General features: G+C 46.3%; 1 protein-coding gene across 1 annotated transcript in view; it reads left to right on the top strand.

The window, feature by feature from the left end:
• LOC139757455 (multiple PDZ domain protein-like) overlaps window positions 1-18918 on the top strand; it is a 963136-nt gene that overhangs the window by 768958 nt on the left and 175260 nt on the right. Inside the window, exon 36 of the mRNA XM_071677982.1 lies at window positions 18589-18785. Within this exon, the coding sequence (XP_071534083.1) occupies window positions 18589-18785 (197 nt within the window). The remainder of the gene's footprint in view (window positions 1-18588; window positions 18786-18918) is intronic.

Raw genomic sequence — 18918 nt, 5'->3', positions numbered from 1 at the left:
CGAGAGGCTGTTTTAAACCCCCCAGACAACCTGTAGAGTGTATTCTGGTATACACCACGCCAACTTATATAGCGTATATAAAACTGTAGTGATGCAAGCAGATGTAAATACGACTGTGCCGGACCCGGAGCCACGGAGGTTTAGTGTGGTGGTGTCCGTGACCGGAGATAAAAGCGAATAAAACCAGTTTTATGACGTCTTGCTGGAAGACATGACGGTACGTGGTGGCTATAAGCGAGCGGCAGACTTAAGCAGGATGTGTCACTGTGGGTATTCATGGCTGGCCAAATATTTCGGGAGGGATCTGTTTTGGACCGGAATATTATAATCGAGGGAGTGTATTTGGTGGACCAGATGTATTCAGGGGTATTGCATGATGGGCCGTGTATTCTGGGGGGTTGGGTGGGGGTTGCCTGCGTTGGACGAGTTGTATTTGATGGTATTCGTGCCGGAGGTCCCCGAATATCTCGGGGAGGAGGTAGGTGTCCGACGTGAACCGAATATCGTAGAATATTTAAAAGTAGACCACGTGCTATATTGACCACACAGTTATATTGGCCAGCAAGGTATGTGTGTTAGGGCCACGTTGGTCAAGACATTGGTAATGATAGTCATATAAACTCAAAAGGAATATTGGTCTTGCTAAGCAATCTTTCAGTTACATTATATGTCAACGCACTTGCCATTTTCTTCATATTTCCGACCTCTGGAACACGAGGGTGTGGGGTTCGTAACTTACGAGGGCGTGTGGCGTTTTGACCTGACCCCACAGGGGTCAGTCAGGTCAGAGGTCAACGCCATCACACCCCGAGGGTCGTATCGTCGTTTTCAAGGGGTCGTAACCGTCGTTGGGTCGTGTAGTGGATAGAACGTGAGTGCTAAAGAAAGTCTTTGTCTAGATATTCATATTAGGGGGTGAGGGGGAATATTTTACAGCCAAATATCGTGGAAGATATTTCTTGACCAAATTTTATTGAGGGTATTATAGGCCCACTTTTATGTGATATATATATATATATATATATATATATATATATATATATATATATATATATATATATATATATATATGCATATATATTTTTTTTTTTTTTTTTTTCATACTATTCGCCATTTCCCGCGATAGCGAGGTAGCGTTAAGAACAGAGGACTGGGCCTTTTTTGGAATATCCTCACCTGGCCCCCTCTGTTCCTTCTTTTGGGAAAAAAAAAAAAAAAAAAAAAAAGAGAGAGGGGAGGATTTCCAGCCCCCCGCTCCCTCCCCTTTTAGTCGCCTTCTACGACACGCAGGGAATACGTGGGATGTATTCTTAATCCCCTATCCCCAGGGATTTATGCATATATATTATGGGTGGTTTATGTGGGTGATGTTTATACGATGGGCACAATTCAAGCGCCCGGTTCGAGTCTTATCACTTTGTGGTAGAGAAGGTTATTTGTCGTTTTAATCACTGTTATTTGTCGTCTTAATCACCGTTATTTGTCGTCTATATCACTGTTATTTGTTATTGACGCCTCGAGTACGTAAGCGGGTTATGGAAGCGGCCGTTGCGTGAAAGCAAACGGTAATATTGAGGTGGTCGGTAATACAAGGCTCCGTTATATTCAGGTGGTCGGTTGTACAGGTGTCCGCTGTATAGGTGTGGCCGTTCCAGGGCTGCTGCGGGCGACGGTTGTCAAGAGGCACGAGAGAGAGAGAGAGAGAGAGAGAGAGAGAGAGAGAGAGAGAGAGAGAGAGAGAGAGAGAGAGAGAGATGGTTGAGTTATGAACAGCAGATGTTTAGCGTTCAGCGATCGGGGCTTGTGTTAGCATGAGTTGGGTGAGTGCCTGGGAGAGTTGGGTGAGTGCCTGGGAGAGTTGGGTGAGTGCCTGGGAGAGTGAGGGAGTGCCTGGGAGAGGGGGAGGATACCTGTGAGAGAGAGAGAGGGAGGGAGTCAGGGAGAAGAAGGGCCCCTGTGGGAGAGGGGGTGTTGAGTACCTTGAAGGTGTGAGAGTGAGTGAGTCAGAGTGAGAGGGAGGGAGAGAGTCTAGGGCCTTTGTCGTTGCGAGCCTTTTGGCCTTTGTGTCGACGTGTCCGTGCGTTTGACAATTGTAGGCCCGTGTCTTTGTTTCGTGGGTGTGTATGTGTGTGTGTTTTGAAAGAGAGAGAGAGAGAGAGAGAGAGAGAGAGAGAGAGGAGGGGTGCAAGGGTTGGGGGGAATGTAAGCTCCCCTCCCCCATAGCAGTAGCCATGAGAACAAGTGGGGTTGTGGGGAGACTGTGTAGGCCGTGGGGCGTATATTCTCTCTCTCTCCATTACCCTCCCCCCTGTAGTAGCGTCAGGCCAGTGTAGCACCCCCTGTGTGTGTGTGTGTGTGTGTGTGTGTGTGTGTGTGTGGTGGATCCATTAACAGGGCTGGATTTCCACTGCATAAAACGACCATTTGCCTTTCAAATGGCCATTTACCACGTTTCACCACGCGGAGGATTTACGTCAAAAAGAAGAATTGGCTTCCACACAAATTGTTGGTAATATACTCGCCGTTCTTCATCCTTTTTAATGATTAGGTTATGAATAGCTTCCATTTAATGTCCATTAGCTAACACCACGTCTTCCTGCACATTCATAGAAAATGGGCATCAGGAAATGGCCTCTACAAATTACTTAACAGCTAGCTGTTCGTCTTTAGTTAAGCTGTAGCCATTTATTGCCCTTCATTAACTGCCCCTGGTAAAAGCCATTAATTACTCGTCACGTAACACGAGCACTTTCGTGCATTAAACGCCCCCCCCCCCCCACCCCCGAGAAAAAAAATGTTGATCGTTAAATGGCCTCCACACACCATCCGTTCGAAAATGTCTCTCTCTCTCTCTCTCTCTCTCTCTCTCTCTCTCTCTCTCTCTCTCTCTCTCTCTCTCTCTCTCTCTCTCTCTCTCTCTCTCTCTCTCAAATACAAAACAAAAAAAATCGTTATAAATGGCCTCCATATACGGCTTATTGAGACGGGCTCGCGACGTCTGGTACTTTTAAAGAAGGCCATTAAATGGCCTCACTGTCCTCCGTTAACGGCATTGCGATAAATGTCGCCAAACGGGAAAGGGAAGATGATGCCAACAGACCACTAGGGTGAAGGGGTCTGTTAAAGCACTTGTAATAAAACCAAATGACGCAGACCATTCATGCCTGCTGGAGTTGGCTAGCTGGAATATATATATATATATATATATATATATATATATATATATATATATATATATATATATATATATATATATATATATTCCTAGGAGTCCACGGGGAAAATGAAACACAATAAGTTCCCAGGTGCACTTTTGTGTAATAATCACATTATCAGGGAAGACACAAGAGAGAAATATAAGTCATTTGATGTATATATACTCTCTCTCTCTCTCTCTCTCTCTCTCTCTCTCTCTCTCTCTCTCTCTCTACCCTGTCAGTAAATCGTGAACAGGTTGAAGGGGGGGGTATATTTCCCCTCCCGTTTGTGTGGGGGGGACACAATAGGCCACCGTTCACCCCCCCTCCCCAATCCCCGCTGATTGCTCGAACCGTTCCTGTTGGGCTTCTGTTAAAAGTGGGGCGCCCGCATCTGTTAGACTTCCGGTTGGTCAGGGGTGCGTGTTGCTCTGATTATTCTGAGGAGCCGCCCGAAGCCTTCTGATTGGTTTGCGAAGCTTTTGTTAGAGTAGTGATTGGTCTGAGGAGCTTGTGTCTGCCTTCTGATTGGTAGAGGTGCTTTTTTTTAGCTTTCTGTTTGGTTAGAGAAGCTCCTGTTTGCTCTCTGATTGGTCAGAGACGCTTCCCTTAGCCTTCTGATTGGCCAGAGGCACTTGTTAGCTTTCTGATTAGTCAGAGACTCCTCTTTCTTTCAGCCTTCTGATTGGTCTGAGGCACATCTGTTAGCCTTCTGATTGGTCAGAGACGCCTCTGATGGCCTCCTGATTATTTTTGGCCCCGACCAAAGTGTTATGAGACAAGGCAGTATTTTCTCGATGCCTGATTGGCATTCTGAGCGCAACTCCTGTATGTTCACAGAGTACGTTACTTTAGTGAGGTGTGTGTGTGTGTGTGTGTGTGTGTGTGTGTGTGTGTGTGTGTGCGTGTGTGTCTGTTTGTCTGTCTGTCTGTGTATGTGTGTGCGTGCGCAAGAAAGTATAAGGTAAGTGTATAAAGTAAAAAATTGTCAAGATTTACTTCGTTTTTCTTATATATATATATATATATATATATATATATATATATATATATATATATATATATATATATATATAATTTTTGACTGTGTTGGTGTTGCTATTGGAGAGTTTGCAATGCGAGTTTTTGCCCCCAGAGAATCACAAGAGTTCTCATGATTTTACCACCTTTGTCTGTGAAAGACTCTCTCTCTCTCTCTCTCTCTCTCTCTCTCTCTCTCTCTCTCTCTCTCTCTCTCTCTCTCTCTCTCTCTCTCTCTCTCTCTCTCTCTCTCTTTTAATTCCCCCCCCCCTCCTACTCCCACCGCGCCTTACATATGAAGATTTTGAATTTGATTACTACAGATGACTGGATTGCATCAGGACTCATGAATATGTATATCACACCGGGAAAGGGAATGGTATCTCCCCCCCACGCCAACCCTAGCCCTTCATCCTGTTTTATCTTGTCCATCCTGTGGGGTCCGCCGGATTATAAGATAGGCTTACACACGAGTGGTGCAATAAGAAAGTTAAGTTCGGGCAAGAACGCGATCGAGAAAGACGTTCGTAGGGTAATAAAGGACTCAAGATGGCGTTGTCATATACTGTTAATTTCGTAAATGGAAGCCAGTAACTTTATGTTTCCGTCGATGATAAATACTATCTTAAAGATAGATATTTGGATTTATTTGACTCGAAGGATTTCAGCTCCCCTAACCTTCTCGCTTCATATTATTCTTACATTAATATGAAATGCCAGGCTCCTGCCTATTGGCTGCGTAGATCTCAGATCGGACGCGTGGGTAATTTATATAAATATCGAATGTTTATCTCTCCCGTCCGTTCCCCCCTGGGCGCTTAGACCTCGTCTGGAGGATGCGATCCTACAGTGTTTGTGTAGGGCGTGGGCGTGGGCGGGAGCGGGGGCGTGGGCGGGGGCGTTGATGGCTTCCCCTCGCTGTGTGTGATCCAGCCTCCTGTTGTTGTTGTTATTGTTGTTGTTGATGTATGCCGCGTGGAAGCTGGAAAGAAATTTGGCCTTTTTAAAACTGTCGTTCTTGAACCCCTGCTCGTCTTCGTGTGTGATGAGGTGATGTACAGCAAGTAGAAGGTGTGGCTGCAAGTTTTCAATTGAGTAGATTTCGTTAAGAAGTTAAACAAAGTCAGTCCAGCCCTGATAGATGGCGTTATAATGTACAGTAACCTGCGAGCGTAGTGAGTGAACGTACTTCGCTATACGTGGAAAAGGCGTTTATTACGAAGAGCTAACGTATCTTGTAGGTTTGGCCCCTGACATAGAAACGCTCCACTGTCCTCAGTAACGTAGAATTACGTGTGGTTGTGATGTTATGATTAATAGTATTACGTTGTGGTTGTGATGTTATGATCTGTAGTATTTCGTTGTGGTTGTGATGTTATGATTAATAGTACTACGTTGTGGTTGTGATGTTATGATCAGTAGTACTACGTTGTGGTTGTGATGTTATGATCTGTAGTATTACGTCGTGGTTGTGATGTTATGATTAATAGTATTACGTTGTGGTTGTGATGTTATGATCTGTAGTACTACGTTGTGGTTGTGATGTTATGAGCAGTAGTACTACGTTGTGGTTGTGATGTTATGATCAGTAGTACTACGTTGTGGTTGTGATGTTATGATCAATAGTATTTCGTTGTGGTTGTGATGTTATGATCAATAGTATTTCGTTGTGGTTGTGATGTTATGATCTGTAATGTATCCATTTCATCCAAGGTTTGTGGGGTTCATGGTGGTGACTTGCAGCGACTCGTACATTACACAGAAATTCGCGAATATGTATTTTTGTATCATTATTATTTGCCAGACATTTGTCATCATTTATCGTCTGGCTGAACTCTCTCGGTTATGCATAAATGATGAAACGGTTCACCTCGCCAGTCCCTGTATGCGTACTGTGTGTGTAGAGGAAAAATACTCTCTCAGTGTATCTCTTCAGTCGTACGCTCTCTGTATGTCTCGCTCTCTGTATGTCTCGCTCCCTGTATGTCTCTCTAGATCTCTTGTGTCTCTCGCTCCCTGTATGTCTCTCTAGATCTCTTGTGTCTCGTATCTCGTAATGCCTCTTATGTCCTGCTATGTACCACAAGTGTGTCTCCCATCCTCTCACGTATGCCTTTCGTATCCTTATCATTATAATCAGTTCTGTCTCATCCCTAATGCCCCCCCATCCTCTCTCTCTCTCTCTCTCTCTCTCTCTCTCTCTCTCTCTCTCTCTCTCTCTCTCTCTCTCTCTCTCTCTCTCTCACATTGTACGCCGCTCACTTTCTGTCCTCGTGGTTTTTTTTTTTGTTTTTAAAGCCTTACAGGTGAAGACGAGTCGTTCCTCCATTACCTGTATATTACAGACTCATCTTACCTGTCTACTGTCTGTTTACCTGGCGTGTGTCTGTCAGCTGGCCTGGCAGACACACTGTGCCACCTTTGGTCTGTGTCAGGCCGTCCTTAGATCAAAGGCGACACAGACGGCCTGCCCTGAATGATGGTGTATTGTTTGTTCAGAGGCCTGGCCTCGCCCGGGCCTCGCACAGCTGTTGTCCTCGAGATGTTGACCCTGTGTTCGCCTGTTGTTGTCCTCGAGAGTTGCTCTCTCTCTCTCTCTCTCTCTCTCTCTCTCTCTCTCTCTCTCTCTCTCTCTCTCTCTCTCTCTCTCTCTCTCTCTCTCGCTGTGTCGTCTGTTGTTGTTGTTGTCGTCCTCGACCTGTTGTCATTGCCTTTCATTGGACCGTTAATTTGGCTCCAGCTATTACCACCCGTTGTCTGTGTCTGTTGTCCTCGTATTATCCGTTATCAGGGTCTGTCGTCCTGGTATCAGCTGTTATCGAGACCTGTCGTCCTGGTATCAGCTGTTATCGAGACCTGTCGTCCTGGTATCAGAAGTTGTCGAGACCTGTCGTCCTGGTATCAGCTGTTATCGAGACCTGTCGTCCTGGTATCAGCTGTTGTCGTTGCCGCCAGCCCCCCCCCTTCCCCCCCCACTCCCCTCCCCTTTCAAGTAATGGCTTCTATCCGGCCTTGTGTGTATTTGTAAGTTCTGTTGTTGGTAATGGCCGTAGTGGGTTGGTGAGGGGTGTGGGTTGGTGAAGCGGGATGCTGGGTACGCGTGTTCGGTTTCATCTCCTGAGACACCATTTCCTTCTCGAGTCCGCCGTTCCCCCCTTCCCTTCCCCCTTTTTTTCCTCCCCTTTCGCCAACCCACCCTCTCCCCCCCCCCCCCCTCTTCTCACACCCCATCCAGATTAGCAAGATCTCCCCATTTCACTCCCCGGCCATCACATCGCTGAGACGCTCCTTCCCAACTCTTTATTTCTCCCCTGTCACCACATCAGTTGGCTCCCCCATAGTATCCTCCCTCCCGCACCTGGACATCACACTCCCCTGTACCCTCCCTTTTTACAACCTCCCCGCCCTGCCCCCGTCTCCCCAGGTCTAACCCCCCCCCCCCCCACCCCGTCCATCTCCCCACTCCCCAGCTTCTTATTAGTCCTTTACGCCCAACGAAATGCATACAAATACGAAGGGCTTGTTTGGCCGGGCCCTTGGGGAGTCGCCCCAGGAATATTACCTCCCCAACTCGGCCAAATTATTTGTTGGAAAAGCTGGAATGTTTTGTGTGGTGTCGGGAAGCAAGAAGCAGCGTGCCTCACGACGGTCTGCTGTTTGTTTGTCATGTGTGGTGGCGGGGAGGGGGTTTGTGTGGTGGCAGGGGGGTTTGTGTGATGGTGGTGTTGGCTGGGGATTTGTGTGGTGGGTATTGGCAAAGGTTTGTGTGGCGGGTGGTGGCTGGGGATTTGTGTGGTGGGTATTGGCAAGGGTTTGTGTGGTGGGTGGTGGCAAGGGTTTGTGTGGTGGGATGTTGGCAAGGGTTTGTGTGGCGGGTGTTGGCAAGGGTTTGTGTGGCGGGTGTTGGCAAGGGTTTGTGTGGTGGGTATTGGCAAGGGTTTGTGTGGTGGGTGGTGGCAAGGGTTTGTGTGGTGGGATGTTGGCAAGGGTTTGTGTGGTGGGGTGTTGGCAAGGGTTTGTGTGGCGGGGTGTTGGCAGGGGGTTTGTGTGGTGGTTGTTGACAGGGAGTTATGTCTAGTGGACGTTGTCAGAACCCTGTGTGGTTGCTGAATATTATATAATAAATGAGTTTTAACTTTGCCTTGTGTTCAAACAGCACACACTAATTGCCCCCTGGTAATTATCTCACGGCGGCGAGGTATTTACCATAAAGTACCAATAAAATTTGCTTTGTGGTCATCATTTTACTTTAATCATCAGATAAATGACCCTAATTACATAGTTTTCATCCCGGGAGGGGGATGGGGGGTGTTAGTGATGAATTATATTCTCATGTGGTATCAAAGTAACTTCACACTTGTAGCAAGACAGTGCGATGTTGTATTGATTCTTAGCGTTTCAAGTTTACAGAAATATTCCTTTTTTTTCGTCGGGTTAAGGGAGTGTAAGGTGGAAGGCTGTGAGACTTATAGACGACCCCACGATCTGTGGATCTATTGTAGGTCGTCTCCCTACGATCTATGATCTATTGCAGGTCGTCTCCCTACGATCTATGATCTATTGCAGGTCGTCTCCCTACGATCCATGATCTATTGCAGGTCGTCTCCCTACGATCCATGATCTATTGCGGGTCGTCCCTACGATCCATGATCTATTGCAGGTCGTCTCCCTACGATCCATGATCTATTGCAGGTCGTCTCCCTACGATCCATGATCTATTGTGGGTCGTCCGTACGATCCATGATCTATTGTAGGTCGTCTCCCTACGATCCATGATCTATTGCAGGTCGTCCCACACGATCCATGATCTATTGTAGGTCGTCTCCCTACGATCCATGATCTATTGTGGGTCGTCCGTACGATCCATTATCTATTGTAGGTCGTCTCCCTACGATCCATGATCTATTGCAGGTCGTCTCTCTACGATCCATGATCTATTGTGGGTCGTCCGTACGATCCATGATCTACTGTAGGTCGTCTCCCTACGATCCATGATCTATTGTAGGTCGTCTCCCTACGATCCATGATCTATTGCAGGTCGTCCCTACAATTTACAGATCCACAGGAGGTCGTAGATCTGGAGATTTAAAACCTCCCTTACTATGTCAGGCCGAAGAGAATCCTTACGAATGACGAAAACAATCGTAGCACACACACACACACACACACACACACACACACACACACACACACACACACACACACACACAAAAACAACTACACGTATTGACAAGGACACTGTTGACAGTAACAATTTCAGTGTTGACAAGGGCAACCGCTGTCCACAGCAAAACAAGGGGAATGTTGCCGTGTGTGTGTTGCCGTGTGTGTGTTGCCGTGTGTGTGTTGCCGTGTGTGTGTTGCCGTGTGTGTGTTGCCGTGGGAATCCCAGGGAACAACTGAGACAGGGATTGTATGTCTCAGATTATCCTGTTCTTCTTCACAGTCACATGTCTACGGTGAGGTAAGCAGATTGCGTTCGTTGTCCTTCCATATATATATATTTTTTTCTTTTTTGCTTTGTCGCTGTCTCCCGCGTTTGCGAGGTAGCGCAAGGAAACAGACGAAAGAAATGGCCCAACCCACCCCCATACACATGTATATACATACACGTCCACACACGCAAATATACATACCTACACAGGAATGGATGAAGGCAGCAAATATGAATATGTACTTGTGTATATATATGTATATGTCTATGTATGTATATCTTATGTATGCATTGAAATGTATAGGTATGTATATATATGTGTGTTGTGTGGGTGTTTATGTATGTATATGGGTGGGTTGGGCCATTCCTTTGTATGTTTCCTTGCCCTACCTCGCTAACGCGGGACACAGCGACTAAGTATATATATATATATATATATATATATGAAGGCCCTGGCGAAGGGCGGGTGTTACTGGTGGGGTAAAGTGAACGCTAAAAAATTTCGGTGGAAGTTGTAAATTATTTAACGATGCCAACATTAAATTCCGGAAACGATAAAGATGAAGGAGTGATGTATTACCTGGGTGAGAGAGTTAGAGTATGACAGGTTGTGGAAGGATGTGAAATATGATTATCTTTAGTTCAGGCGGAGATGGGATCATATCCTATTAAAATATGTGGATATGTGGAATGCCTTTGGTTGTTCGTAAGTCATGGTCGATTCTAAACCTTAGATTGAATATAGAGGACAAAAAGGAAAAAACATTAGAGGAAAGAATAATCAAATAGTTTTTAGGAGAAAATGGTAAGTCTGCTTTTTTAAAAAGGGTCAGATGGTGCGTGCTAGGAAAGACTATGAGAAACTAGAGAGTTCCAAAGCTAAGCGTTGTAAGGAAAGAAACAGACGTCGCATTGACCTAACATATATATACAAATTTTTCTGTGAGGAAGACCTTGCTTCTGGGATACCAGGACGAGAGTCAGCATATGTATGAAGCGACTCGTGTCTACATTACAAAACTTTTTTTCTTATATTCCCTGAGTGGGAGAGAGACTCGGGACGAAAGTTTGCGACAGAAGCGGAAATTTTTTTTTCCACTTTTAACTTGGCGGTCGGCTGGTACGCAAGGAGGGGGGGAAGGGGGGGGTGTATTACATGAGACACAAGGGTGAAAATGTCTTTGAAATATAGATTGAATTTTTATTTCACTATGAGTGATAGTAGTAGTAGTAGTAATAATGATAATGATAATAATGATAAAAATAATAATATTAATAATGATAATAATAATGATGATAATAATAATAATAATAATGATAATAATGATAATAGTAATAGTAATAATGATAATAATGATAATGATAATAATAAGTTTATTATCAATGGTAATACTAATACTAATACAGTTGATAATAAAACAATAATATCATTGATATTGTGGCTGATGATAATGATAATAGTAATGATAATGATAATAATAATGAAAAGAATAATGTTGATTATGGTAATGCGACCGTTAGCAATGAATTAATTGGTAGTCGAGTGAGACATAAACTCCTTATGATAAAAGTTACATATACGGTAGGAAATGTATAGATACGTTCATATGTACTGCAGTGTGTAGATCAGTAAACAGATGAAGGTCTTACCTTTAGTGTTGATAGATAAAAGTGAACATTTAGCCAGTGTCAGGTAATTAAACGCCAGAGATAAATGTATGAGCCTTGTACTAAGAAGTGTGTGAGTAAAAATAAATTATTTATATTTTGTTTTAGGAGTAGCGGGAACGGGAAGCTGAAAATCCTCCCATACTGTATTATCACTTTTCCGGAAGTAGGAACAGGAGGAGGAGCCAAGGGAGGATTTTTTCCGCGAAGGCTCTCGGTCGTCTTGTTCTTGACGCTACCTCCCTAAGGTGGGAAAGGCGACCGGGTATATATATAGAAATGAAAATGTGCCGGTGTTGTTACAAGAGGAGAAGCTGGGAGGAAAATGGACATTGTGGTGTGTTGTGGGTTGGCATTGTGTTGGGCCTGTAGTGGCTTCACTGCCTCATTGTGTGAGCACCCACTCCAACAACACGTCATTCACTCCCGCACTGCATTTTCAGTGGAAAGGAAAAGTCTCTCTCTCTCTCTCTCTCTCTCTCTCTCTCTCTCTCTCTCTCTCTCTCTCTCTCTCTCTCTCTCTCTCTCTCTCTCTCCATCTTCGTTTTCCATCGATATATTCCATCTTGCCTCCATCCCTTTTGCGATACGATGGGAGACGAGGTCGAAGGCGGGAGGCCTGTGAGAATTTGATTTGATTTCAAGCGACGCCTTGATGAAGCTCCGAACATAACGTTTTCTATTATTATTATTATTATTATTATTATTATTATTATTATTATTATTATTAATATTGTTGTTGTTGTTGTTGTTATAATTTATGGCAGAACGACACTGATTAATAGACGGATTATAGTTTAAGCAGATCGCGTGTCGGTGTCATGTTGTGTGATCCTATATATTTCCTACCATCATCACGCCTCCTCAGCTCCCTGTGCTGCCTCCCAAGCGTTGTATGATTCACCACCTCTGGTTCCGTAAGACCCCGGCAGCCCACTCTCGTGTTATCGGGTGGCCCCGGAAAGCCCTCTCGTGGGGCGGTGGTGGGGTGGGGAAGAGAGAAAAGCCAGGGGTGTGTGTGTGTGTGTATCAGGGCAGGCAGTCCCCGGGCCGTGACCCGCCGCTTGTAGGAACGCAGTCCAGGTCGTGTTCGCTTTCTCGTTGCCTCCGTGATTGTGAGTGGAGTGGGATGTGTGTGCTTGCGAGGGCCGGTCAGTGTGAGTGGCTGCCTGTGTGCTTGTGTGGGGTGGTTGGTAGCTGTTCCTCAACCGGATTTGTTTTGAGAAGGTCAATCGCTCTGGTTGGGTGTGTGTCAGTCACAAATACGACTCGTTTTGGAGGTCTGTGTCTCTCTTTTTTGTAATTCCAGTGCTTTTGGAGGTCGCTGAAGTCGCTTTGGAGGATTATGTCATTTTGCAAACACCTGGTCCTTTGGAGGTCATTTCCTCTTCTGCAATTATGTTTTTATAGTTGTTTTGGAGGGCAGTATTTCCTACAGATTCAGCTGTCTTGGAGGGCATTACACCTGTTCTTTAATATCACTGTCTTGTGTATTTGTTGTGTGTAAAGTTGTCATTGTGTTTATGTTTGTATTTTGTGTCTCTGTCTTTCATGTGTCTTTATGAATGTCGCTGTCTTTGTCAATATTTTCCCTGTGGTCACCTGGCGCCATTGACGACATTCAAAAACATTTTAAGGAATGAATTAGGAAAGTATGCGAGACTTGGACAGAAAGAGTACATGCACGGTCAAACCTTGAAGGATATGGGTGTACGCTATCAAGATTTGCAAGTTACTCCTCTGAAAGGAGCTCCGTTTTCTGTAAATTGGATGCGCCCTTGAAATAGGAAAACGGACTGTGGTAGGGAGACTGATCTGTACTGTATCGTTGAGCTTTTTCAACATGATTTAGAGTATAAGATGTGTTGATTAAGTCTCATCCACGACGGTACGACGTTTTGACCTGACTTTTAAAGTCCACGTCAAAGGCCAGGCCTTCATACCCGAGGGTCTTGCCTACGTGCTCAAGGGGTCGTATCGACTTGCTCAGGGTCGTGCTGACGTGCCATAACGTCGTGCTCGTGTCGTACCGTCGTGTTCAAGGGTCGTACCGTCGTGTTCAAGGGTCGCACCGTCGTGCGCAAGGGGTCTTACCGTCGTGTTCAAGGGTCATATCGCCGTGTTCAAGGGTCGTACCGTCGTGTTCAAGGGTCGTACCGTCGTGCTCAATGGTCGTACCGTCGTGCTCAAGGGTCGGACCGTCGTGCTCAAGGAGTTATGTTGTGTCATGGGTTTCAATTTCCGACGTGCAGTTAGCACAGCTTGAAGCTGGAGGCTGTACATTTTCAGGGAAACCTACCATTCATGATTACTTATGTCTGAGATAAACAAGAGCTCTTATGACGAAATTTAGTCAGAATGAAGAATGCTGGCGCGTAGTGTTCACCGCAGTCTTGAAGGAACCGCGTGAGTCACATGTTGGCGAGTGTCGTGTGGCAGATGGAGAGGGTGTGTAAGAGGGAGTGAGAGTAGGGAGCGGGTGTGTAAGAGGGAGTGAGAGTAGGGAGAGGGTGTGCAAGAGGGAGTGAGAGTAGGGAGCGGGTGTGTAAGAGGGATTGAGAGTTGGATAGACATGAGACCCGACATCGTATACATATTCCATATAGGTCTGATACATATATGGTCTGAGCCAGGTTTTATAGGGGTGCCTGTTGGAATTGATGGCGTGTGTAGTGGAGAAGCGGCTACTGAGTTAAGACTTTTTTTTAAATAGAACACGTTTTCAAGTCTCAAGATACTAAAGTTGATGGGGTTTTTTGGTTTATTTGATACACTGACTGTCTGGAGCGTGTGTTAGCCGTAAATATGAGCGAGTTTAAGACTTTAAGTTATTTCCATTTCACGTCTTAAAGTCTCTGACTATTGAATTTAGAACATTTCTCAGAATTTTTAGACAGATATCGCCCTCCTGGAGTTTGTGAGAAGTCATTGTGAGTATTCACTTTTTATTCTCGGAATTTTTACGTCCACTGCACCATCTTAAACTGTGCGGATATCCAAGAGATTTTTAGATATTTTTTCTGAAACAAATTCCCGGGGCTTCAAGTCTGAAGAATTATTAAATTTGAGGGATTTTAGACTTTTCAGGCAAATTCCGCCGTCTTAGAGCTTAAGGCGCATCTCCCCAAGTCTGCATTTATGAATAGATTTTGGCCCCGTAAAGATAGGAGAGGGATCGGGCCACTGGTGGTATTTGAGAAAGATTTAGACACGAAGGAAATACGGTGGATATACCTCGGAAGGGGGAGGGACCAGATCAGGTGAGGTGGTCAGGTCAGGTGGCCAGGTCGTGTGAGGAGGTCAGGTCAGGTGAGGGGGTCAGGTTAGGTGAAGTGGTCAGGTTAGGTGAGGTGGTCAGGTCAGGTCAGGTCAGGTGGCCAGGTCATGTGAGGTGGTCAAGCGAGGAGGTCAGGTCAGGTGAGGAGGTCAGGTCAGGTCAGGTGAGGAATTCTGGTCAGGTTAGGTGGCCAGGTCGTGTGAGGTGGTCAAGCGAGGAGGTCAGTTCAGGTGAGGAGGTCAGGTGAGGAATTCGGGTCAGGTTAGGTGGCCAGGTCGTGTGAGGTGGTCAAGCGAGGAGGTCAGGTCAGGTGAGGGGATCAGGTCAGGTGAGGAATTCAGGTCAGGTCAGGTGGCCAGGTCGTGTGAGGTGGTCAAGCGAGGAGGTCAGGTCAGGTGGTCCGGTCTGGTGAGGGAGCCAGGTCAGGTAGGGGAGGAAGACCTTTGTAGATAAACCAATTTTTACAGGCAACGATTATTGATATTGGTTGGGCTTGGGATGGCGTGATTTACAGATAACAGATAAAGATAAAAAGGGGTCAATTGATTATATCGAGGGTCAGTTGATTGTATCGGGTGTTGGCAGAATTAGGGTGAAGATTTACTGATGATAAATAGCAATAAATGATCTTTAGATGAGATAAATGGATTTTAGATTACATTACCTTGGGCTGGCCTGAGAAGCCATTGTGTTTTGTCGCAGTGTTTGGAATTTAATTTGGCGCCCTTGTTGACAGAAACACTTGTTCGTATTGTTTGCCCTTTTTTTTTTGTGATTGTTGATGCTTTTGATGCCATATTTATGTTCCTTTTCGTTGGCGTTGTCGTAATTTCGTAACGTATTTTTTCCCCCCCTTCGTTAGGCTTCGTCTGGTCCATAAACACGTCTTCTTGTATATTGATTTTGTTGGTCGACTTTCGTTGGTGTTGTGGACATTCTCATCTAATTGCTTGTGTACCTCCTCTTACCTCGTTTTCTTCCCTGTTCTTCCTCCTTTATCTTGTCTCTCTCTCTCTCTCTCGCATGTCTTCCTCCTTCTGTTCCCCCCCCTTGCTAAATCCGCGTCTCTGTATCCTCTTTCTCTCCTCTGTGCTTCCTCTCGTATCCTTACATATCCTGTTGCTCCCCTGTTTGTCCTCCTGTTCCTCCTTCATAATCTTATGTTCCTGTTTCTCTTTTTTCTCCTCTGCCTTCTGTAGTTAGGGAGGAAGAGTCCTCATCACACATCCCTGATGGATCCTCTCTGCTCCTGAACTTTCCTCAGCCGATCCTACGCTCAGGGCCTTCCTCTCAGCTCTTGCCTCATTCACGGCGGGTCGTCTTCTGTCCTTAGGAGTGCTAGGAGTCATGCCTCAAGGATAGGAGTGGTTTTAACTCACAAAGGATCCTTCATAGACGTAGGTTTAGCCTCGCGTCTTGGTCGTGTGTGTGTGGCTTGGAGTTCGTCATGCATAAGACCAGACGATTATTAGCCGATGACACACCTTGGCTAATTGTAATGCACTCATTACCATACCATGGACAAGGTCCCCATTATAACACAAGGGCCCCGCCCCACACAAGGTCCCCTCCACGCATGAGGGGGGGCCCCACTACACATAGTGGCTGCTCCACACACACCCACACACCAGCTATCCTCCACGCATCAGACCACCTCCCTTCCCACGAACAAGACCCATGTCCCCCACACACAAGACCCATGGGCCCCACACGCAAGACCCATGTCCCCCGCGCACAAGACCCATGTCCCCCCACACAAGACCCATGGCCCCCACACACAAGACCCATGGCCCCCACACACAAGACCCATGGCCCCCACCCACAAGACCCATGTCCCCCACACACAAGACCCATGTCCCCCACACACAAGACCCATGTCCCCCACCACACAAGACCCATGGCCCCCACACACAAGACCCATGTCCCCCACACACAAGACCCATGTCCCCCACCACACAAGACCCATGTCCCCCACACACAAGACTCATGTCCCCCACGCACAAGACCCATGTCCCCCACGCACAAGACCCATAACCCCCCCACACAAGACCCATGTCCCCCACACACAAGACCCATGTCCCCCACACACAAGACCCACGTCCCCCCCACACACACCAGCCCCTCTCCACCCAAGAGACGACCACTGACAAACGCGCCATCTCCTCCGCCTTGATGGAAGCGACCTACCCCCTCGCCCTTTATCCTCCCGCAGTTGTGCTCTTTCTTTTCATCTTTCTGACTGATTTTATGTGCGGTCCTGCCGGCCAGCGTTGTCGTGGGGGAATAGATATTGAAGTGGTTGACTTTTTTGTGGACGTTACAGACGTACGTGTTTTATGAAGGAAGAAGATTATTATGATTAGTCATGTGTCGCGTAAAAGCCACTTTTTTTCCAACGTTACTTCGACTGTATCACTGTTTCTGGTGGAGGACTGTCATTTTTGTGTTGTTGTCATTGAGGAACGTCTTTTGTGAAGTTTGCCTCCGCCATCTTCACGTACGGAGTTTGTCTCGCGCCCACACAATAGACGACGTCTCCTCCTTCCCGGGTTTTTTTTTCCCCACCTCTCTCTCTCTCTCTGTCGTTTATTTCCGGGGGAAAAGCTTTCTGAAAGCCATTGATCTAGAGTGGAACTGTGATTTATTGCTCAACCCCCCCCCCCCCACATCTCTCTCTCTCTCTCTCTCTCTCTCTCTCTCTCTCTCTCTCTCTCTCTCTCTCTCGCGGACGCTGGGGGTGATTTGTGGACGGGGTGTGTGAGTGATAGAATGGAGTGCGTGCGATAGGAGAAGGCGCGGTAATAAGGCGTAGAAGGAAAGGCGCGCGTGTGTGTGTGTGTGTGTTGGTGGGAAGTTTGCGTCTTTACATTTCAGGAGTGGAGGGCGTGGTGCGGGGCGTGTAAATATTAGTTTGTGAGGCGTGGGGGAGCAGGTTTGACGATAAGGAGTGGTATGGTGGGTGGCGTGGTAGATGTAGATGTAGCTTGTGCGAGTGTAGACAGGAGGGCGTGGTAGATGTAGGTACGCACTATGTAATATGAAGACTACAGCTTGTGGAAGATGTAGACTACAGCGTGTGGAAGATGTAGACTACAGGGTGTGGAAGGCGTAGACTATACAGGGTGAGGAAGATGTAGACTACAGCGTGTGGAAGGCGTAGACTGTACAGGGTGTGGAAGATGTAGACTACAGCGTGTGGAAGACGTAGACCACACAGGGTGTAGATTCAGACAGACGCAATACAATGGTCACTTCTAGCCTTCATCTTTATTGACACTCTGAGGTTCCCTGATGGATGTGACCTCCTGTTCGTCTGGTGCCAGCTCTCACTGGTATATAAAACCTTGGCTGACCCTCTTCACGCCTTCTGGTATTAGGAAAATCCACTGTCGCCACGTGCGGGTGATTGGAATTATCTTACAGACGTGTTAGTAGGAGAATTTTAAAAGAGTGCGTCTTCTATATGTTTCAGTTTCATATTGACAGTAACGTAGACTGGATGAGCATGATTTTATCTCTCACAAGTATGCAGACCTCGTCTTTATTGCATCCCTCTAAAGTAATGTTTGAAGTAAAGCTTTATTTTGCTTTACTATCCTGTCTTCTGTATAGATGACAGATCTGGGATGCTATTTCTGTCCACGAGAAGATAATCTCTTCATCGACCATCAGGTCTTGTGTTACCTGGCTTCCCCATGTACTCCCATGTACTTCTGTTTTACTATCTTGTGTCCATCTATTATAGATTAGGAATATAGAATACTATAACTGTCCTCCAGCAAATAATCTCGTCATAGATTATTGGTTTCATAGATTATTAGTTCTTTTGTTATCTGGCTTTCCCATGTACCAGTGAGGGAGGCCTTCTGCTCTATTGTCCTCCCTCCATCTGGTTAGGAATTTAGGGTTGTAGTAAGTCTCGTGTGATAACCTCGTCCTAGTTCTTCCCATGTTCTAACCTCCTCCTCCTCCCCCGTTTTCTCCCCCCACAGAGAAGATCCAGAAGAAGTACGCGGACCTGAAGGGAGAGGTGATCCTGGTGGACCTGCAGAAGGGCGCAAATGGCCTGGGCATCTCCCTGGCCGGTAACAAGGACAGGACCATCATGTCGGCCTTCGTCTGCGGTCTCAACCCAAGTGGAAACGCGTATAAAGATGGGCGACTCAAGGTTGGGGACGAAGTGCTTGAGGTAAGTGTGCCTTCGGGTGATCTGTGTGTGTGTGTTGTGTGTGTGTGTGTGTGTGTGTGTGTGTGTGTGTGTGTGTGTGTGTGTGTATCCCAAGCACATTTTGATGGTGGGTTAGGGTTGGTTTATACCCTGG

The sequence above is a fragment of the Panulirus ornatus genome, chromosome 26 (assembly GCF_036320965.1).
Source record: "Panulirus ornatus isolate Po-2019 chromosome 26, ASM3632096v1, whole genome shotgun sequence".
Classification (NCBI taxonomy): Eukaryota; Metazoa; Arthropoda; class Malacostraca; order Decapoda; family Palinuridae; genus Panulirus; species Panulirus ornatus.
This window is presented reverse-complemented; position numbering and strand designations above follow the sequence as displayed.